Genomic DNA, 16804 nt, shown 5'->3' on the forward strand with positions numbered 1-16804 from the left:
AACGTCCTGGGGGTTTGGCTAAAAACAATTCCAGATTACACCAGAGACAATTGGGCAGAGACAGCAGTTGGCATCTTTGGCAAAATCGACCCTTTGGGTGTCAAGGAGGACGCAGAGTCTTTGACATCCAAGCCCATCAGCTCTGCCCAAAAGTAACTGGATCTGTCTCTTCCGAGCCAGAGGAAGAAAAATTGCTCCATCTGCCTCAGTAGACACAAGTCCACAACGGTTAAAACACATGAGGCCGCATGCTGAGGCAAAGCTGTGCGTACACCACTACCAACTCCAGGTCTGCTGCCTTCAGGCTGCGGTTGGCACAGAGGGAAGGCGTCAGAGCAGAAACTGCATCCAGCCAAGCACCATGACCTGCGTCATTCTCAGAGTTCAAAGAAACATCTTGGCACCAGGATGCCAAGCACAAGCTGCCTAAACCAGCGTTGGTCCTGACACCACTGTCCACTGCAGGCTCCAAACTTTGGGGGGCCAGTGCTCGAAGCTTCAGTAGGAGCTCAACGAAAGGCATAGGTAGATCATTACTCTCCCCTACTCCCCCTCTCAGCAAGATCTCTGCTCCCTCCGGACAGACTGTGCCAAAAAAAGAGGCGGCTCACATTCGAGGACACTACACAGCCTGATGCCCCTCCGCAACCTGTGCCCACTATAAGTCTCAGGGACAAGGCTATCAGCTCTTTATATCCTCCGACACCCACTCTACCTCCTCTTCCACTTGCATCACTTTCATCTCCTCTAGCTTCTCCACAGGGGTCACCGCAGTCCTTCTCGGACAGACACTAAACTGTATCCCCTATAAGGAGACTTTGAAGCCCCTCTTTACCTGCATCCCACTGATGACTTATGGGGAGTACAGTGACTTAGAAACCCCAGGTACCCAGACCTTGTTTAAATCACTGTTGGGGCTTCCCACCGAGACAACACCACTGCATACAACTGGTTATTCAGAATGCAGCTGCCTACCATAAGGTAGGCGTGCACGTTAGGTCTAAAGATGACAACTTCCCGGTTTAAACACTATCCAGGATAGTGTTCCCTCTATTTTCTCCCAGTGCTGAGGGGCATCATCAAATCTACCCGTTCATTAAAATCCCAAGTGGTGACACTCAAAATAGAGGACCCTTTGTGGTCTCCTCCGTCCGTAAGCCAGCTGTGGCCCATGCTACAGGCGATGCTCCCTCCTGGCCATGAGAGTAAGCATATTGATGCAGCTAGCAAAAGGATGGCAGTGGGTTCCGCCACCTATTGGCGTATTGCCAATTCCATGGACCTGCTGTCACGCTATGATGGGGCCCAATAGAAGAAGATGGAAGCTCTTCTTCAGCAGCTACCAGGTGAGTACAGAAAAAGTGGGGAGAAAATCGAAGAGAGAAAATGGATCTCTTGTGATTCCATACGGTGCACTTTGAATGCAGCCAAAACAGCTGCCAGAGGAGTTACCACCTTAATTGTTCTACACTGCCACTCCTAGCAGAGGACTTCTAACAAGAGATCCTCTACAGCCAACCAGTGACTTGACCACACTTCTCTGCTGATCATACAACAGCTGTCTCCAGCCTGGGTGGGAGGCTTCAAAGGTTTCTTCCTTGCTAGGAGGAAATCACCACAGATTGTTGGGTATCTTTGGGCCTCAAAAATCTACTTGCCAACTCGCTATGGCAAGTCATTTTAGCAGGTCGAGCTATTTTTAGGACCTACTTGCCCCTTCTGGTGAGTTGACAAAGAACTGGTGCTCTATTCAGTAAGAAAATGAAGGCGCAATAAAGACTTATGTCACATTAGCTCTGTGTTTAGAGACAGAAGTCAACATTCAGTTTGTCTTTGTGCGATTAATTTTTCTTCTGACTGCAGATTTCCAGGATTTTGTAAGGTGAACTGTCTGACCTGCTATACGCAAGGCTGTAGGGCATCAGGTTGTTCCTAACACACAACATGTAAATAACTAAGTCAACTATACAAACATTTCAACTTCTATTTCAGTAGTTGTGAAAGCCCATTTTTGTATTTGTGTGATGAAAAAACTAGTTTGATAGAATGGAAACAAATCAGAACACTTTCCTTGATGATGTGCAAATTATAAATATGGTTTCTGAAACCAGTTTTCCCAAATTATTGTTAATATACTGTATAGTTTTGCCAGTAAAGCTGCAAGTTAGTGGGAAGGTTTTTGGACATTTCTTGGAAATTTACTGTCTGTAAATGACAGTGAGCTACCACGTCATGCTTTAGTAATATATTTATTAAAAGTGAGTGTTTAAACATAAACTCAGAGACATTCCTGCCTTGATAAAGCTATTGGTAAACTAAGAGGCAAGTCATGCATCATATATACCTTATATGTGGGCTTGAGTCTTATACATGGAGCAAACGTTTAGTCTAATAAAACGAGGTTTTTTTTGTACAGCAGAAATGTTGAGCTCACACAACAGAAGGTTCATTTATATGTGACGGTGAAAAAAAAAAACAACAAGACAACTGTAAAATAACATTTGCCTAGAATTACCAATTTGAGATCTGCTTACTGGTCAATTACATTTAATTTAGGCCGAGCAGATTATTCAAGTTACTTGACCTGCAGGTCTAGTAATATTTTTATGATTTTTCGTTGCCTGTTCTATCATCAAGCACAGCTACTGCCTCTAACTCACCTAAACCCCACCAAACAGCCCAGCTTGAGCACACACACCCTCAGCCTGGAAGACCTGCTCCTGCTACAATGGGTTTGAGTACTCCTTCTCAGAGCAGTCATAGAACCATTTCCCCTGCCTGCACCAAGGCAAAAGGGTCTGCTCCCTACACGTTATCTCCAAGAAGGACAACTCCCCAAGACCCATACAAAACCTAAAGCACCACAGCTACCAGGGTGTTCACCATATGCTTAGACATGGTAGCACCCACCTCAGAAGAGGGGGCATTCATGTGTTCATCTATTTCAGTGATTGGCTGATTAATAGCACAGGCAACCAGCAGTTTAAAGCCCACCCAAGCCACCATCTGCATTCTGCGCAGCCTGGGTTTGGCCCTAAATTGCACCAGATCCAATCTCCAGCCTCTTCAGGTTCAACCCTCCCTAGCGTCCATCATAAACACAGTCATCGCAAAAGCCTGCCCCAGTCAGCAGGAGATACACGCATTCCAGTGATTATTGCCTCTTTTTCAGCAACATTGTCAACTCAGTCAAAACAGTGATGCGCCTGCTGGGGCTGATGGCCTTTTGTATAGCCATAGTTGCCCATGCCAGACTGCACTTGCATCCACTGCAAGAGTGCCTTTTGGCATAGTGGTCACAGGCGTAGAGTCACTGGGAAGATCTAGTGTTGATACAGGCCATCATCCAAAGCTCTCTTCAGTGATGGAACAGCAACAACCTGTTGTAGGGCAAGCCACCATTACCACGGAAATCTCACTTACCAGGGCGGCGTCTCCAAGACATTACAAAGGTGCGAGGTTGCCTCATCAATGAGATCTCCACTTCAGTCATTTACAGCTTCTAGCCATACAGATAACTCAAAGCTTTTTCAAGGACATAAAGGGAAAATTAGTCCTCGTGAGACTAGCCATCATTACCAATATGTACTATCTGCGAACATGGGGCAGCACACACCCAGCAGCTGGTAACACTGGTGCTGCACATTTTTCATTGGACGATTCACCATCTGATACACTCCCTATCTAAGTACCTTCCTGGAGTGGACAACAACCTACCAGACCGGCTCAGCGGGAACATAAACATGTCCACGAGTACAAACTCCGATCCCAAGTCCTGTTCCCGTACTTCCACCGTTGGTTTGTCCCCAATATCGACTTTTATGCACTCTAGAAAATGCAGAATGCCAAAACTTTGCCTCCAGGTTTCCACACTCTCGGGCCATGGGCAATGCTCTGTGGATGGACTGGTCAAGAATCTTTGAGTGGCTCCCAACCTAGCCATCCAGCACCTGGTTCTCAAAACTCTTTGAGATATTGGTTGTCCCACATGAGAAGCTCCCTATCAGGCCGGATCTTCTCACTCAGAACCAAGGCAATCATGCACCCGGAAACCAGGCCGCTTAAGCTACAGATATGCCTCCTGAAATCCTAGAGTTTGAGTATCTTGTTTCACCCCAGATATGCATGGACATCTTAAAGAAAGCAAGCAGAACCAATATGCATATTTCTTATGCCACTCCGTGGAATAGGTTTGTCCATTATTGCATTTCAAAGCACTTAGACCCACACTTAATCCCCCGGTCCAGGACTTTGTCTGCAATTGCCTTCACTTACAAACATCAGGCCTTGCCTACAACTCTGTGTTGTCGCTTGGCTGCTGTCATGGCATACATGCTGAATAGAGAGCACCTTTCAATATTCAGTATCTGTCGTCAAGGCTTTTATGAAAGGACTCCAGAATCATTCACCAAAAGTTCAACTCCCCCTGTTTGGAACCTTAATGTGATCCTTACTAGACTTATGGGCCGTCCCCTTAAACCAGTGCTTCCGTGCCACCTATAATTCCTTTCATGGAAGGTCGCCTTCCTGGTCGCTATTACTTTCTTAAGGCTCAAAAACGAACTCCAGATCCTCACACTTGAAGACCCTTTGTTCCAAGCCTATAATGACTGGGTGTTTTTTCAGATTATTTCTGGTCTTTAGGATTAGTTAAGGTGAAAAGCAGTGGTATCTCCTTTTTACCTTAACCAGACTCTAGAGCTCCCTGGCTTCTTCCCCCAAACAGTCCAGGTAACTAAAAGGGTTTTACATATATGTGGTGCTAAACGTGCCAATCATGTATTACTTTGATGGACCAAACCTTTTTGCAATCTTATCACAAGACTCAGCAACTCTTTGTTGCTTTCGCTAAACCTCACAAGTTTGTGTAAAAAACGGATTGTCAAGTGTATCCAGACCTGCTACGTTAAAGCCAAGAGAACCTTGCCTGCTCTGCCAAGGCCACATTCCACCTGAAAAAATGGAGCCTCTGATGCTTTCCTTAGGAACATCCATATACCTGACATTTAGGCAGGCAGTTACCTAGTCATCTCTGCACACCTTTACTAAACACTATTGTGTGGCTGTCCTAGCACACCAACAAGCTAGATTGGCGAAACCATATTTTAGACTTTGGGATTTCCCCTACGGGATGTCCCATAGCTGAAGCCAAAAGACAGACCGGTGAGCATAATATTGTCCCTAATAACGGGCCTTAATCGAGGTTTGTAAACGTGCATGGATGAGATATGGGCTCAATATTCTTACTGCCTTAAACACACTTATTAGGAAACATAGACTTTGACCCAGGGGTGAATAGGATGGCATTTAGTGATTTTGCAAAAATTAAGATATTCAAAGATTGGGGACATCTTTGAGTCAAAAAAGCAGATTACAAGTTGTGGGAGTCAAAACGCGTTTGGCACTGGGTTTTGAATCTAGCTGTTAAGTAGGTTGCATTGCTCCCACTGTCATCATTTGAGCAATTAGTTACACAAACTACTTAAACCTGGCTTCCAGAATCTCTGGTATATTAAGGAGTAGACGGTCAAGTCTGAGCGAAGAACCCTGATTAGATGGTTGAAGGAACTGGAGTGCACCTTTGCTGGGGACTGATGGGATGCCATAGTCTGCAGTATACATGGATGGGGGAATGGATTCGCACACACTCGGGGATTTGAAGAGTGAGCAAGTTCATAAACTGGTGGCAATCGACACTTCAACAGCTTCACACTATCATTAAGAAAAATGTGTTCTTGTGTTGCAGCGGTTTTGGTCGGACAGGAACAATAAAGCATGTACTATGGGGCTGCTGAAGGGCTTCTGGGGAGAGAACTGGAAGAAATCAGCAAGTTAACACCTCAGAATCGCTGACGGTCCGTCAAGTACAGTGCTGGGATGGATACCAGTGGTCAAGTGGGGTATACCGAGAAGGGTAGCTCAGCTGGTTAACATACTACTACTGGCAGCCACACAAACTCTTCTGGCGCGGTGAGGAGCCCAGCAAGCCCCCATGCCCAGGAATGGTACCCTAGACTGGTGTGTTCTCTGCACGGAAAGGATTTTGTGCCTTGCCTTGCAAGGCGAGGAGCACAACTTCTCTACTAGGATCCTTGTTACAAATTGCACAGTACTAGTGGGGTGCAAACTGCAGACCTACAGTTAATCTTACCATGCTGGAGCAACCCACTAGCACCGTGCAGTTAATGAGTTAAACCCCATGGCATGGGAAATAGTTGTACGGATCCAGTTTTACTGGGTGTAAAACTGAGCAGAATTCTATGGGGATTAACATTTGTCCATTTATCCCCTGCTCTGAGCAGGTGGTGATGTGTAGCAAGGGCTTCTATGCGGGGCTGGGTGGAGGGGAGAGGGTGGCGCAGGAAGGGAAGGAATGGTTGTGGCAGGGAACAGTATTGTGTGCTACCCCTTGCCAGAGGCAGTAGTCTGAAGGGCCAGAAGGCCAGGCCAGGCCTGGCTGCAGCTGTAGCCGCAAATGGTTTTACTAGCTGTTTTTTTCCAGCCAGTAAAATCTGTCTGATGCTCCCGCACCATCAGAAACGGAAATCACCATTTGTGATCTGACGGAGCGGAATGCCATACTAAAATTCTGCTCCACCCAACTGGTATTGACCGCCTGTGACCGAACACTGCTGTGCGTTAGGATGCTTTTCAAATCCTAAGACTGGGCACGCAGCACACTGAGGTCTGTTACGGGGATAGGAGGCTCAGGCACGTGTGGTCAGAAGGCTCTGACTGTTGGCAGGAGGGAGGAGTAAAGACGAAGGGGCTTCAGAGTAGGAGGTTTGATGGGGTTTTTTTTTTTTTTTTTTTTTTATTTTTTTTTTTTCTCTTTCTGAAAAATCAGTGCATTTATTAAAAGGTCACAAAGGTCCGAAAACTTTGGAGACATCAGCAAAGAGGTACTTTTCAGTGGTAGATAACTTGTCAGTAGACACTAAGACGGGTATCTCTATACCAATTGGGCATATCAAAGTGATTCCACCTGCTTTGGTATTCAATGCAACAATGGGTCCTTTGGAGTCACTTTTCACAGTTTTACTTGGGGGGGGGGGGTCAATTCATGTATTCCCACACAGTGTCTCTGCAGATCATCCCTTGCCTGAATCTGATGTATTCCCACACACACTCTCTCCAGATCATTCCTTGCCTAATGCTGATGTAGTCCCACACACACTCTCCAGATCATCCCTTGCCTGATGCTGATGTATTCCCACACACTTTCTCCAGATCATTCCTTGCCTAATGCTGATATATTCCCACACAATGTCTCTAGAGATCATCCCTTGCCTGATGCTGATGTATTCCCACACACTTTCTCCAGATCATCCCTTGCCTGATGCTGATGTATTCCCCCACAATGTCTCTCCAGATCATTCCTTGCCTGATGTTGAGGTATTCCCACACAGTGTCTCTCACAGAATGTCTCTCCAGATCATTCCTTGCCAGATGCTGATGTATTCCCACACAATGTCTCTCCAGATCATTCCTTGCCTAATGCTGATATATTCCCACACAATGTCTCTCACAGAATGTCTCTCCAGATCATTCCTTGCCAGATGCTGATGTATTCCCCCACAATGTCTCTCCAGATCATTCCTTGCCAGATGCTGATATATTCCCACACAGTGTCTCTCACAGAATGTCTCTCCAGATCATTCCTTGCCAGATGCTGATGTATTCCCACACAATGTCTCTCCAGATCATTCCTTGCCTGATGTTGAGGTATTCCCACACAGTGTCTCTCACAGAATGTCTCTCCAGATCATTCCTTGCCAGATGCTGATGTATTCCCACACAATGTCTCGCCAGATCATTCCTTGCCTAATGCTGATATATTCCCACACAATGTCTCTCCAGATCATCCCTTGCCTGATGCTGATGTATTTCCACACACTACCTCTCCAAATCATTCCTTGCCTGATGCTGATGGTTCTTGACAGTTTCCTGTTTGTTACTGATGGTGCAAAAAGTGGTCACACAAACAATGCAGCTATCGTTCTGATCCGTCGGTTTCGTTAAGTTCTTCTGGTTGGCTGCTACTGTCCGCTAATGGGACCTTTTAGGTAGGTGGAAGGGATAATCGCACTCTGCCAGCCTAGAGATCAAATAATCACATTTGCTAAAGAAATCTGCCCTCTGGGGACAGGCCCTGCAGACATGCGGAAATTGACCACAGGGCAAAATATCTTTCACGCTTGGAGGATGGTGACTGGAATTTCATAATTTAGATGCTTCATTCCGGTGGTTTTCAAAATACAGTTGTATATAATTTTTGATCATCCACTTTAAGATCTAGAAAATTAATTTGGTTTGTGGTGCTACATAGTAAACTGTAAGTCATCACAACTGGTATTGAGACCATTATGAATGGTCACCTGTCCAAATCAGTAAAGCATCATCAAAATAATGTTACCTTTGTGTGATATGCTGGCTGAAGGGGTTGTCATCATTGTAAGTCTGCAGATGTTCATACTAGTCCACATATGTTTGCTAGATCAAGTGCAAACCCAGCCCCCCATTGCTGCAATCGACATTGTGATACCCCCTTGTGTCAACTCCACATTACTTCAAGGAAACACCTGTACACAAAGGACTTTTCTAATACACCAAAAAAAATGCCACGTGGCGACCAATCTCAGCCTAACAAGTCAAAATAATGACCCTGCAAGACAGAACAGCTCTTTAAGAGGAGGACAGCTTGCTGACAAATATTGGCTTAAAAGATCTTTTTGACACAGACGTTCTCTGCCTGACTGTGTCGCTGTACCATTATACATTGTTGGACAACCTTGTGTTTTGGATGTCCTGTATGTGCACTATTCAAGGTGATGGTCTCCAGAGAGTAGAGCAGGTGTCGCCTTGTTAGACATGCCAGTCACACATACACATCTCCTGTAACCTTAACCAAAACTAAGTGTTCCAGAGGGGTTGAAAGACCTAGCCGTCTCATTCCCTTTTGAGTGACCAGTTTACTCCTACCAAAGTGAAACGCACCCCACTCCGTTTTTGCTTCTAACATTCCATTTGTGAAATAGGTGCCCAAGGGTCCATTAGACACTTGGAACCTAAACTGAAACAAAGAAAGGACAACAGAGCAAGGAGCCTGCAAATTTAAGCACCACGCTTCGTAAGGATGCTCCACTAGGACTGGCAGTGAGGTCCAACAGGACTCTCAAAAGGTACAGCCTTGCCCTATTGCGCAGGCCTGGCCACCAGAGGAGGATAAGTACTGGTCTCCTCAGCCAGTGCTTTATTCATTTTAATATCAAAGTAGGGCACACCAGCGGTAGTTCGTAATCTTCTTGGTCATTGGAAATAACAGTTCACAGTAAGTATGAGGAGTCAGTTCTTTATTGTTCGTTCAAATAGTTCATGAAGAAGAATGACATCTTAAGTCCAAAAATGCAACAGTTTGCTTGACAGTACTTTATTCATTGTTTGGCTGGTCACAAAGGATGTCCTTTGCTCCAACATTAAGAAGAGAATGGGAGAGCCAGGAGTGGACCCCCTGCTTCGTTGCATCTTTCCCCTCAGTGACCTCTCCAGCAAGCCTGTAGACTTTGCTGCAGGACCTGTGGAGAGCAGGAAGATTAATCTGCTTGTGAAGAGGAGCTTGGATACTCTTAATGGGAAGAGTGTAGAGGAGATATAAAGCCCAGCTGATTAGTAAGACATGCTTCCAGACATGCCTGACCGATTGGATTGTATAGCAGCATTTATGTAGCGTTTACTATCACTGAGTTGGGTGCTGAAGCATTTGCCTACATAAATTGCACACTGCACCATGAAGGATGTTGTTCTTGTTTGATCCTGTGTGGTAAATGTTTCCATGTCACGTGTAATGAACACGGAGGTGCTGTTATCGTGTTAAGGGACGCAGCAGGTAGTAGTGTGTTGGATGGAGAAGTGTAAGAGACAGACGCACAGTTTGATGGTTTTCAGGATGCTGTCATATTTGAACAGCTCTGCCTGTCCCTTTATGGTATTTTTTTATATTTATAGTCTGCTTTGCTTGTTACTCCACTGGGATGTCCAAGCTGAGATTTTGTTTATAGCTGTTGTCCTGAGCTGGCATGGTTGGAGGGAGAGAGAAGTGGAGAATTCCGTAGGGAGTCCATATTTATTATCCGAGTGTCTCTGTAAGATGTAAGGAAGCGGTCACATTGTATAGATATTTGGGACCTGCAGTGAATTAAGTTTATCAGTGTCCTCCAGAATAGTTCATCAATGTGACAGATCTTTTCAATTATTCCATGCCTGTTGATTTGGTGATGTTTGTTTTTTTTGGGCTGTACAGTGATGGGCAACTCTCATAGCAGATGTGTATTATGTGGAAGCTTGTTAAACCACAGGGCTGGTGTCTGATATCCTTATGAATGTATGAGCAACCTCAAATACTGCAAACATGTATATGAAGGAGTATGGGTCAAACCCTTTACGTTAAAAAAATATTGAAAATCTAAAATGATGGTGTATTAGCACCTCGTCATGTCTCGTTTTATGATTATGGCAGCATGACCCATAGTCACAGGATAGTCAATGAAACTGTTAGGAGGAGGTGACATCGCTTTAGGAAAAAACTGATTAGATCAACTCCCTGTAGAAGCAACCTAAAAGGCTTCAATTAGAAATAAGAGTGGGCTCTGGTGAGTTGTTAAAGTACATTCGTAAATTGAAAGGTCAGTTCGTAAAACACAGAGGGACAGAACAATAAGTTTTTATCTCGCACATACGTAAGTATAGTTAGAAGCAGGATGTATAACATTACATATCTTGCTACAGTGTGTGGCTTCTTTAAAAAATGACCTCATTTGTACATACGTTGCATTTCACAATAAGCGGTGAGTTATGGGCCTTCTGTAGTGTACTTATTAAAGTCTACAAAGTCTGACGCTTCCGCCACAAGGACGGCCTAGATTTAAAGAAACATCAGTATATACCTCCTGGAATGCATTCCCCAAAGTGGTCAGTGTGTCCGTTCAGCAACATTAACATTTGGTATCAGTTAAACCCTCCTACCCAAGGCCTGATTCAGAGTTTGGCAGACTGGGTACTCTGTCGCAAACATTGTGGTGTTCTCTGTCGCCAAACCCAAAGTCAACCTGCTCTATTCTGAGTAGGACAGGAAATCAGTTCTTCCACCCGCTGCCAGAACACTTGTTCCATCAGCCCGGTGGAGTGGGGGGCTGTCAGATTAAGGACATTTGACCACCTCACCTATTCAGAGCGAGCAGACGGATATGTTTTATTTTTTTTCTTCAGTCCGTAATGAAAACCTGCGGTCACAGACCCAAATAAAAAAAATGTCCCCACATCCTTGGAGGAAACTCCCAAGATATGGTAAGTCTTTTAGTTGTATTTTTTTTTTTTCTCGAGAAACAAACCCCACCTTTTGAATTTTTTATTTTTTTATTTTTTAAAGTTCAAAAGGTGGGGTTTGTTTCTCGAGGGAAAAAAAAAAAACCTTGGTGAATGGCTGCCTAACAGATGGCAGCCTCCCAGTAAACTTGTAGTGCCTTCATAGAAACACTGTGGCAGTGGTTGCTGTAGAGGTACAGAAATCACCACTGGGCTGGTGGTGATGTGTCAATCTGGTGGGTTGTAGTCAGTCAGAGTGGCGGATGTAGTTCTCTGCTACACTGACTGACTGACAGACTGCCACACTCGGGCATCAACAAATTTCCTTTAATGTCCTCATTCATCCTGTTTAATACATTTGCACTTTCAAAAGTCTACCAGGAGGTAAACAGGAGGACAGATGAACTCACAAGCTTTACCAAATGTTATTCATGGCTGATGTTTGCTCTTGGAAACCTTGACACCGATAGCTCAGTCCTAGATTACATTCATTTCAATTGTGTTCAAAAGCACATGGTGGTGTAAAATTATAAGCAGTGTCTCTCTTGACATGTACTAGGAAGTGACCGAAGTTAAATTAACAATCTCGGCCAAAGGTCTTTCTAAAAGAAACCTAGAAAGACGGCTGCAAGCGCACGTGTTTTGCAGGAAATGTTCACGCTATAGGTGCAACTTTTCAGAGCAGGTCAAATGTGCATTCAGTAGTGTGGTCCGGAGTAACAGTATCTACAAGAAACCTGTTGCTTAAAGCAGCTAGCCGTGCTTCAGAAGCAATTGCACCAACTAACTCCCCGTAGAAGCAACTTTCGAGAGCCGCTGAATTTAAGTTTGAGTGCAGAGCAGGGTTACACACGTCTACTGTTGTTTAAATCACCAAACTGGCGTCAGAGGTTATTAGACTTTAACAACAACCTCGGCGCACAAAAAAATTAAATTTAGGAATGTGGCCTGAGCCCGCACATGTTTTATACTACTAGATTTGTTTGTTAAAACCCCAAAGCTCACCTTGAAAGTATGTTCCCATGAACTGCTAAACACAAATGAGGACCGGGGCGAGGGATTTGAGCTGGGAAGAATGACAGTAGGGAGGACACTAGGAGACGCGTGCACTCGTGTAGAGTTTTAAAAGGAAGAAAAAAGTAGTTCCCTGAATGCAAGCAGTGGAAGGATGCAAGACATCCAATCAAAGTGAGGGTACAGACCCTATGCTGTGGGGGAGGGACAGATATGCTCTAGGGGAGAGACAATCCCCCTCTGGGAGAGACACATGAAGAGAAGCCACCAAATAGGCAAGTGACTGCCAACCGGTGGTAAGCAGTGGGTTGGCCGTAAACCCACTGTACATTTTGGTATGGTCAGTACGAGGCTAAAAACAGTCTATGTTGAGACCTAAAAAAGGAGTTCCTGAATACTGGACGAAAAGGGGGGGCAATACTGACGGGGCCTTAAATTCTGTTGCGTTTTTCATGTTGTATTGCTGTTGGTGAAATGAATGCTTCATTGCCCAGTAGCATAAGACGCAAGCTTGTGGTTGCGAGATGCCACATTAAGCTACAAGTGTTACAGGTAAATAACCTTTTCTTCGGATCAGAAGCTTTTCTTGAATAGAACTCTGGCGACCCCATATTATGGTTTGGGTTGGTTACCTTCTTCTCTGTGAGCATTGCTGAATAGAATAACCTCTGCAAAACACTGGAAAACCAGGCGTACAGGCAAGAACTAAAGTTATGCAAACTGTGATTATCTGTAGATTTACATTTAGTAATTGGAGTTTAGAAACTTTGTCTTCTCTTTGGGAGCAGGAGTGACGTTTGTCAAAGTTGATTTAATAAAATGTGCATAACGCCTTAGCTGGCAAGATGGTGTCAACGCTTGATATTGGAGGTAGACTAATGTTTATACCTCTTCCGTCTTTTCATTCATAGATTCAAAGCTTTAATGTGACCGGAATTAGCTTTGCCTACGCCAGCGACTGTGCAGCCTTCTTCACCCCTGGGATCTGGATGGGACTCATCACCACCCTCCTCTTCCTCTTTATTCTCACCTACGGACTGCACATGTTGATGAGTCTGAAGACCATGGATCGCTTTGATGACCCCAAGGGTCCATCCATCTCTGTCCCACAGACTGAGTGAAGGTGGTCAGAGAGGCTGCCCGGAGACGAGGATGGAGATTTATCTTTCTAGCCAGTAGCTACCAATTTGTAGCTCAAAACCAATAAAAGTGTAGGGGGGAATTAGTGGGCACGTGCTACTGAAGTAAGGACACATGGGATGGGGAGGATGGGGTAAAACGATTGAAGGGATATTTTGTGATAACCGCTTGCTGCTGTATTTTTCTGTGAATCGTGGGTACATTTCTGAACTGTCTCTGCTGCTGAGAGTTCCAGCATGGCACTGGCTGCGCTTGCCTGATGATGGCTTCTTTTTGAGGGAAGCCAGCTTGCATGACTGCCAGCTTCATATTGGAAATCCAGCCAGCAGAGGTTCCTCGTGTCTGCTCTGCAGTATTCCCACCCTGGCATCAGGAAGCATCTGACTTGTGTCCTGGCATATACCTGGCCTGCTCTCCAGTGAGTTCTAGGGATCTGCTGCTGAATGAGATCGCTAGCTGACTCCATATCCTCTGACAGGACCATGGACACCAAGCAGACCTTCACCCTCGCTCTCTTTCTTTAGTGTCTCTTCCTTACGTTCATGGGGCAGTCGGTGCTTCTGGCCTATGCTGTGGCTCAATACCCTCAGGAGTTGGAAGGGCAGTGGATGCTCCATACTGTGCAGTAGTGACTTCCTGGGACAGGTCTTCTGGCCTGATTAGCTAGAGCATGTGGGGTCTGTTCTTGGCTTCAGCTATCACGACGAGAAGAGGCTGCTGTCAAGTTCCTGCTACTTTTCTTGGGCAGTGCGGTGCATTTCTGTACAGGTTTAATCCTTACACAAAGCCTTCGCGGGCGTGTTCTTCTTCTTGTACTTTTTGTTGGTGTCTTCCAGTAGTCCTTATGAAATAACCAAGCGCCTCGTTTGTTGTTGGCTGCCGGGGGACTGCCTGACTGCTCGGTGTGCTCTGTTCCTGAGCCCTTGGTAGGATCTGCCTGTCCGGAGAGGGCTGGTGGACTACGCCTGTTATGTGATCTAGTTCCAAAGGAAACCCAGAGCTGCATACTGACCATCATCCTGTAGACGTGTGTGCTGTAGACACCAGTCTACAGCATGTTTGATCTCGGGCACCTCTGTGTATCCCAGGAGTCTAGAAAGCCTCAGAGAAGAAGCAGCACCTCAGCTCAAGGCTTTGGTTTAATGCAAAAATATGCTCATCCTACAGCTGGGTTACAACTATAAACGACTTGTGACCTATAGAGTATGGTGATCGCAAGGAAGTTATTGCACGTCATACACTGGATTTAAGAATTTTATATGCCCCTTCCTAAATACCCACAAGAATTATTTTTAAAAATGCAAAATTCCTTGTCTATTAATGTCACGGGTGCCAGAGACTAAACGAGGAAATAGATGCATTGTCCCTGCTCTTTGTTCTGCAGCTAGTCGGGCAGGATGCAGCACATGCCCAAGTTGGTTTCTCCTCTGGAGAAGCAATTGGCCCCTGATTTCAGAATCTTTATTCTTTATTTCTTACTGCATCAGATGCGGGACCACTGCATATTTGCATATTAGAAATACCACACATTTCTCCTTTTTTTTTTTATTTTTTTTTTTATATATATATATATATATATATATATATAATTGTTACCCCTCTGCCACAGCCTTGTGCTGGAGTGCCCAGCCCCACTCCCTATTCTCTGCACTCGTTGATGGGACCCACTAGCTGGTGCTCGAAAGATGTACAAATTCCTTCCCTGACTGCGAGACACCAGCTCTCTTTGTATTATAGAGGAGCTCAGAAGAGCACTCGTTTTAGAAACGTGATGTGTGAGCTTGTGTATTTATTTGTCAAAGTGTCTCCTGTGGTTGTTTCCAGTTTACATATTTGTAGCTGTTAGCCAATTAAAAAACAATCTCTGTACAAAGGGCCCTCATTCCCGACCTGGGGCACAATGCAGGCGGGTTGGGGTGTGAACACCTCTAGGTTCAGTGTGATGATGTCCTGCAGAAGTGGTGGGCAGGGTGTGGTTTTCCTATTCAGGTGAAAGGAGATTTGTCAGCCCTTTTTATTTCTTTGTCTTGTGTCCCAGCACTTCTGAAACAGGAGCCCTGGAGATTTCAGTCCAAAAGGGTGTGTTTGCACGAAGTCCTGTAGGGCTTGTAATGTATGTAGGTCAAACCTTCAGAATAGTGAATGGGGCGGGAGGGATATTTAGTTTTGTTTTCTGTTTTCCAGAAGTCAGTTTCTCACTCACCGGGTGGAGGCCCCGTTCTCAGAGGCATGGTCTGGGAGTGGACCACCTGAATCTGGAGGTGTTCACAGGTTTAAATTGCTGTTTACTTCTCTCCGTAACTCGTCACTGTATAAATTAAATGTATAAAATGGAAATAAACCTCCAGAATGACCTGGTTTGTTAGTCTTTTGTTCTGAGCCCCAGCACAGGAGTTTGTTACTCTTGGGTCAGCCGATTCTTGTTTCTTTTTTGCTACTCTGGCAACCGCTTTATCCCACCACAGCGTGGTCTTTTGTGATGTGGAGGGGGGCTGACCACTATTTCATACAGGCGGGGGCCTGGAATGGAACAGAGATTCATTACTGGTGATGGTGCCAGGATTCCAGGGAGAGGTCATTTATTGTCTGCTTCTTGAAAGGTGGTAGCCCAGTATTTTAGGATGAAAACACAGGTACGTAGCAACAGACCCCCTTTCACCTCTACCCGTACAGTTTCTTGCTTGTCTTCTTGGGCGAGACACACTAACAATCTAGACCAGGGTTCTGCAAAGTAGGTCCTGGAGAGCCGGGTCCATGCCAGATTTGTAGCATATCCACATTTAGAAAAACGTAGATTTCTGAAACATCTTTTTTCAAAATGTGGAAATGCTAAAAATCTGGCATGGACCCGGCTCTCCAGGACCTACTTTGCAGAACCCTGATCTAGACTCTTCCTGAGAGGGAAAACCCGCAAGGAATGGGTCCAACATATCAGATAAAGACACTTGCAACAAACAAGTGCTGGCAGCATTGTGGGGATGTCCCTGACCCCCTCCTGACCTGTCACACACTGGCTGCACTCAAGTCACCCACTAAACACTGGCTGACAGCTGTGCACTGCATATGAGCCTTCAAGTGATGTCAAGCGGCAGAGCTGATGTTACAGGCAAAAAAACTGTTTTCCTTTTCCCTCATGAGCATTCCGGAACAGAGGATCCTTCATAATTCAGCTGGTGCCCGGGTGGAAAACCACACACAAAGGAGGGTGTTTCCTCTGGATGTTCGTCTTCTGATATTTGGTGTAGACCGTCTTATTGGTGTTCCGCAGCAGCAAGGGTACCTACCTGCT

General features: G+C 45.2%; 1 protein-coding gene across 1 annotated transcript in view; it reads left to right on the top strand.

Annotated features, from left to right (window-relative positions):
• ATP6AP1 (ATPase H+ transporting accessory protein 1) overlaps window positions 1–15868 on the top strand; it is a 92947-nt gene extending 77079 nt beyond the window's left edge. Inside the window, exon 10 of the mRNA XM_069209498.1 lies at window positions 13287–15868. Within this exon, the coding sequence (XP_069065599.1) occupies window positions 13287–13496 (210 nt within the window). The 3' untranslated portion in view covers window positions 13497–15868. The remainder of the gene's footprint in view (window positions 1–13286) is intronic.
• Window positions 15869–16804: the final 936 nt, after the last annotated feature.

Source organism: Pleurodeles waltl, chromosome 10, assembly GCF_031143425.1.
Source record: "Pleurodeles waltl isolate 20211129_DDA chromosome 10, aPleWal1.hap1.20221129, whole genome shotgun sequence".
Lineage (NCBI taxonomy): Eukaryota > Metazoa > Chordata > Amphibia > Caudata > Salamandridae > Pleurodeles > Pleurodeles waltl.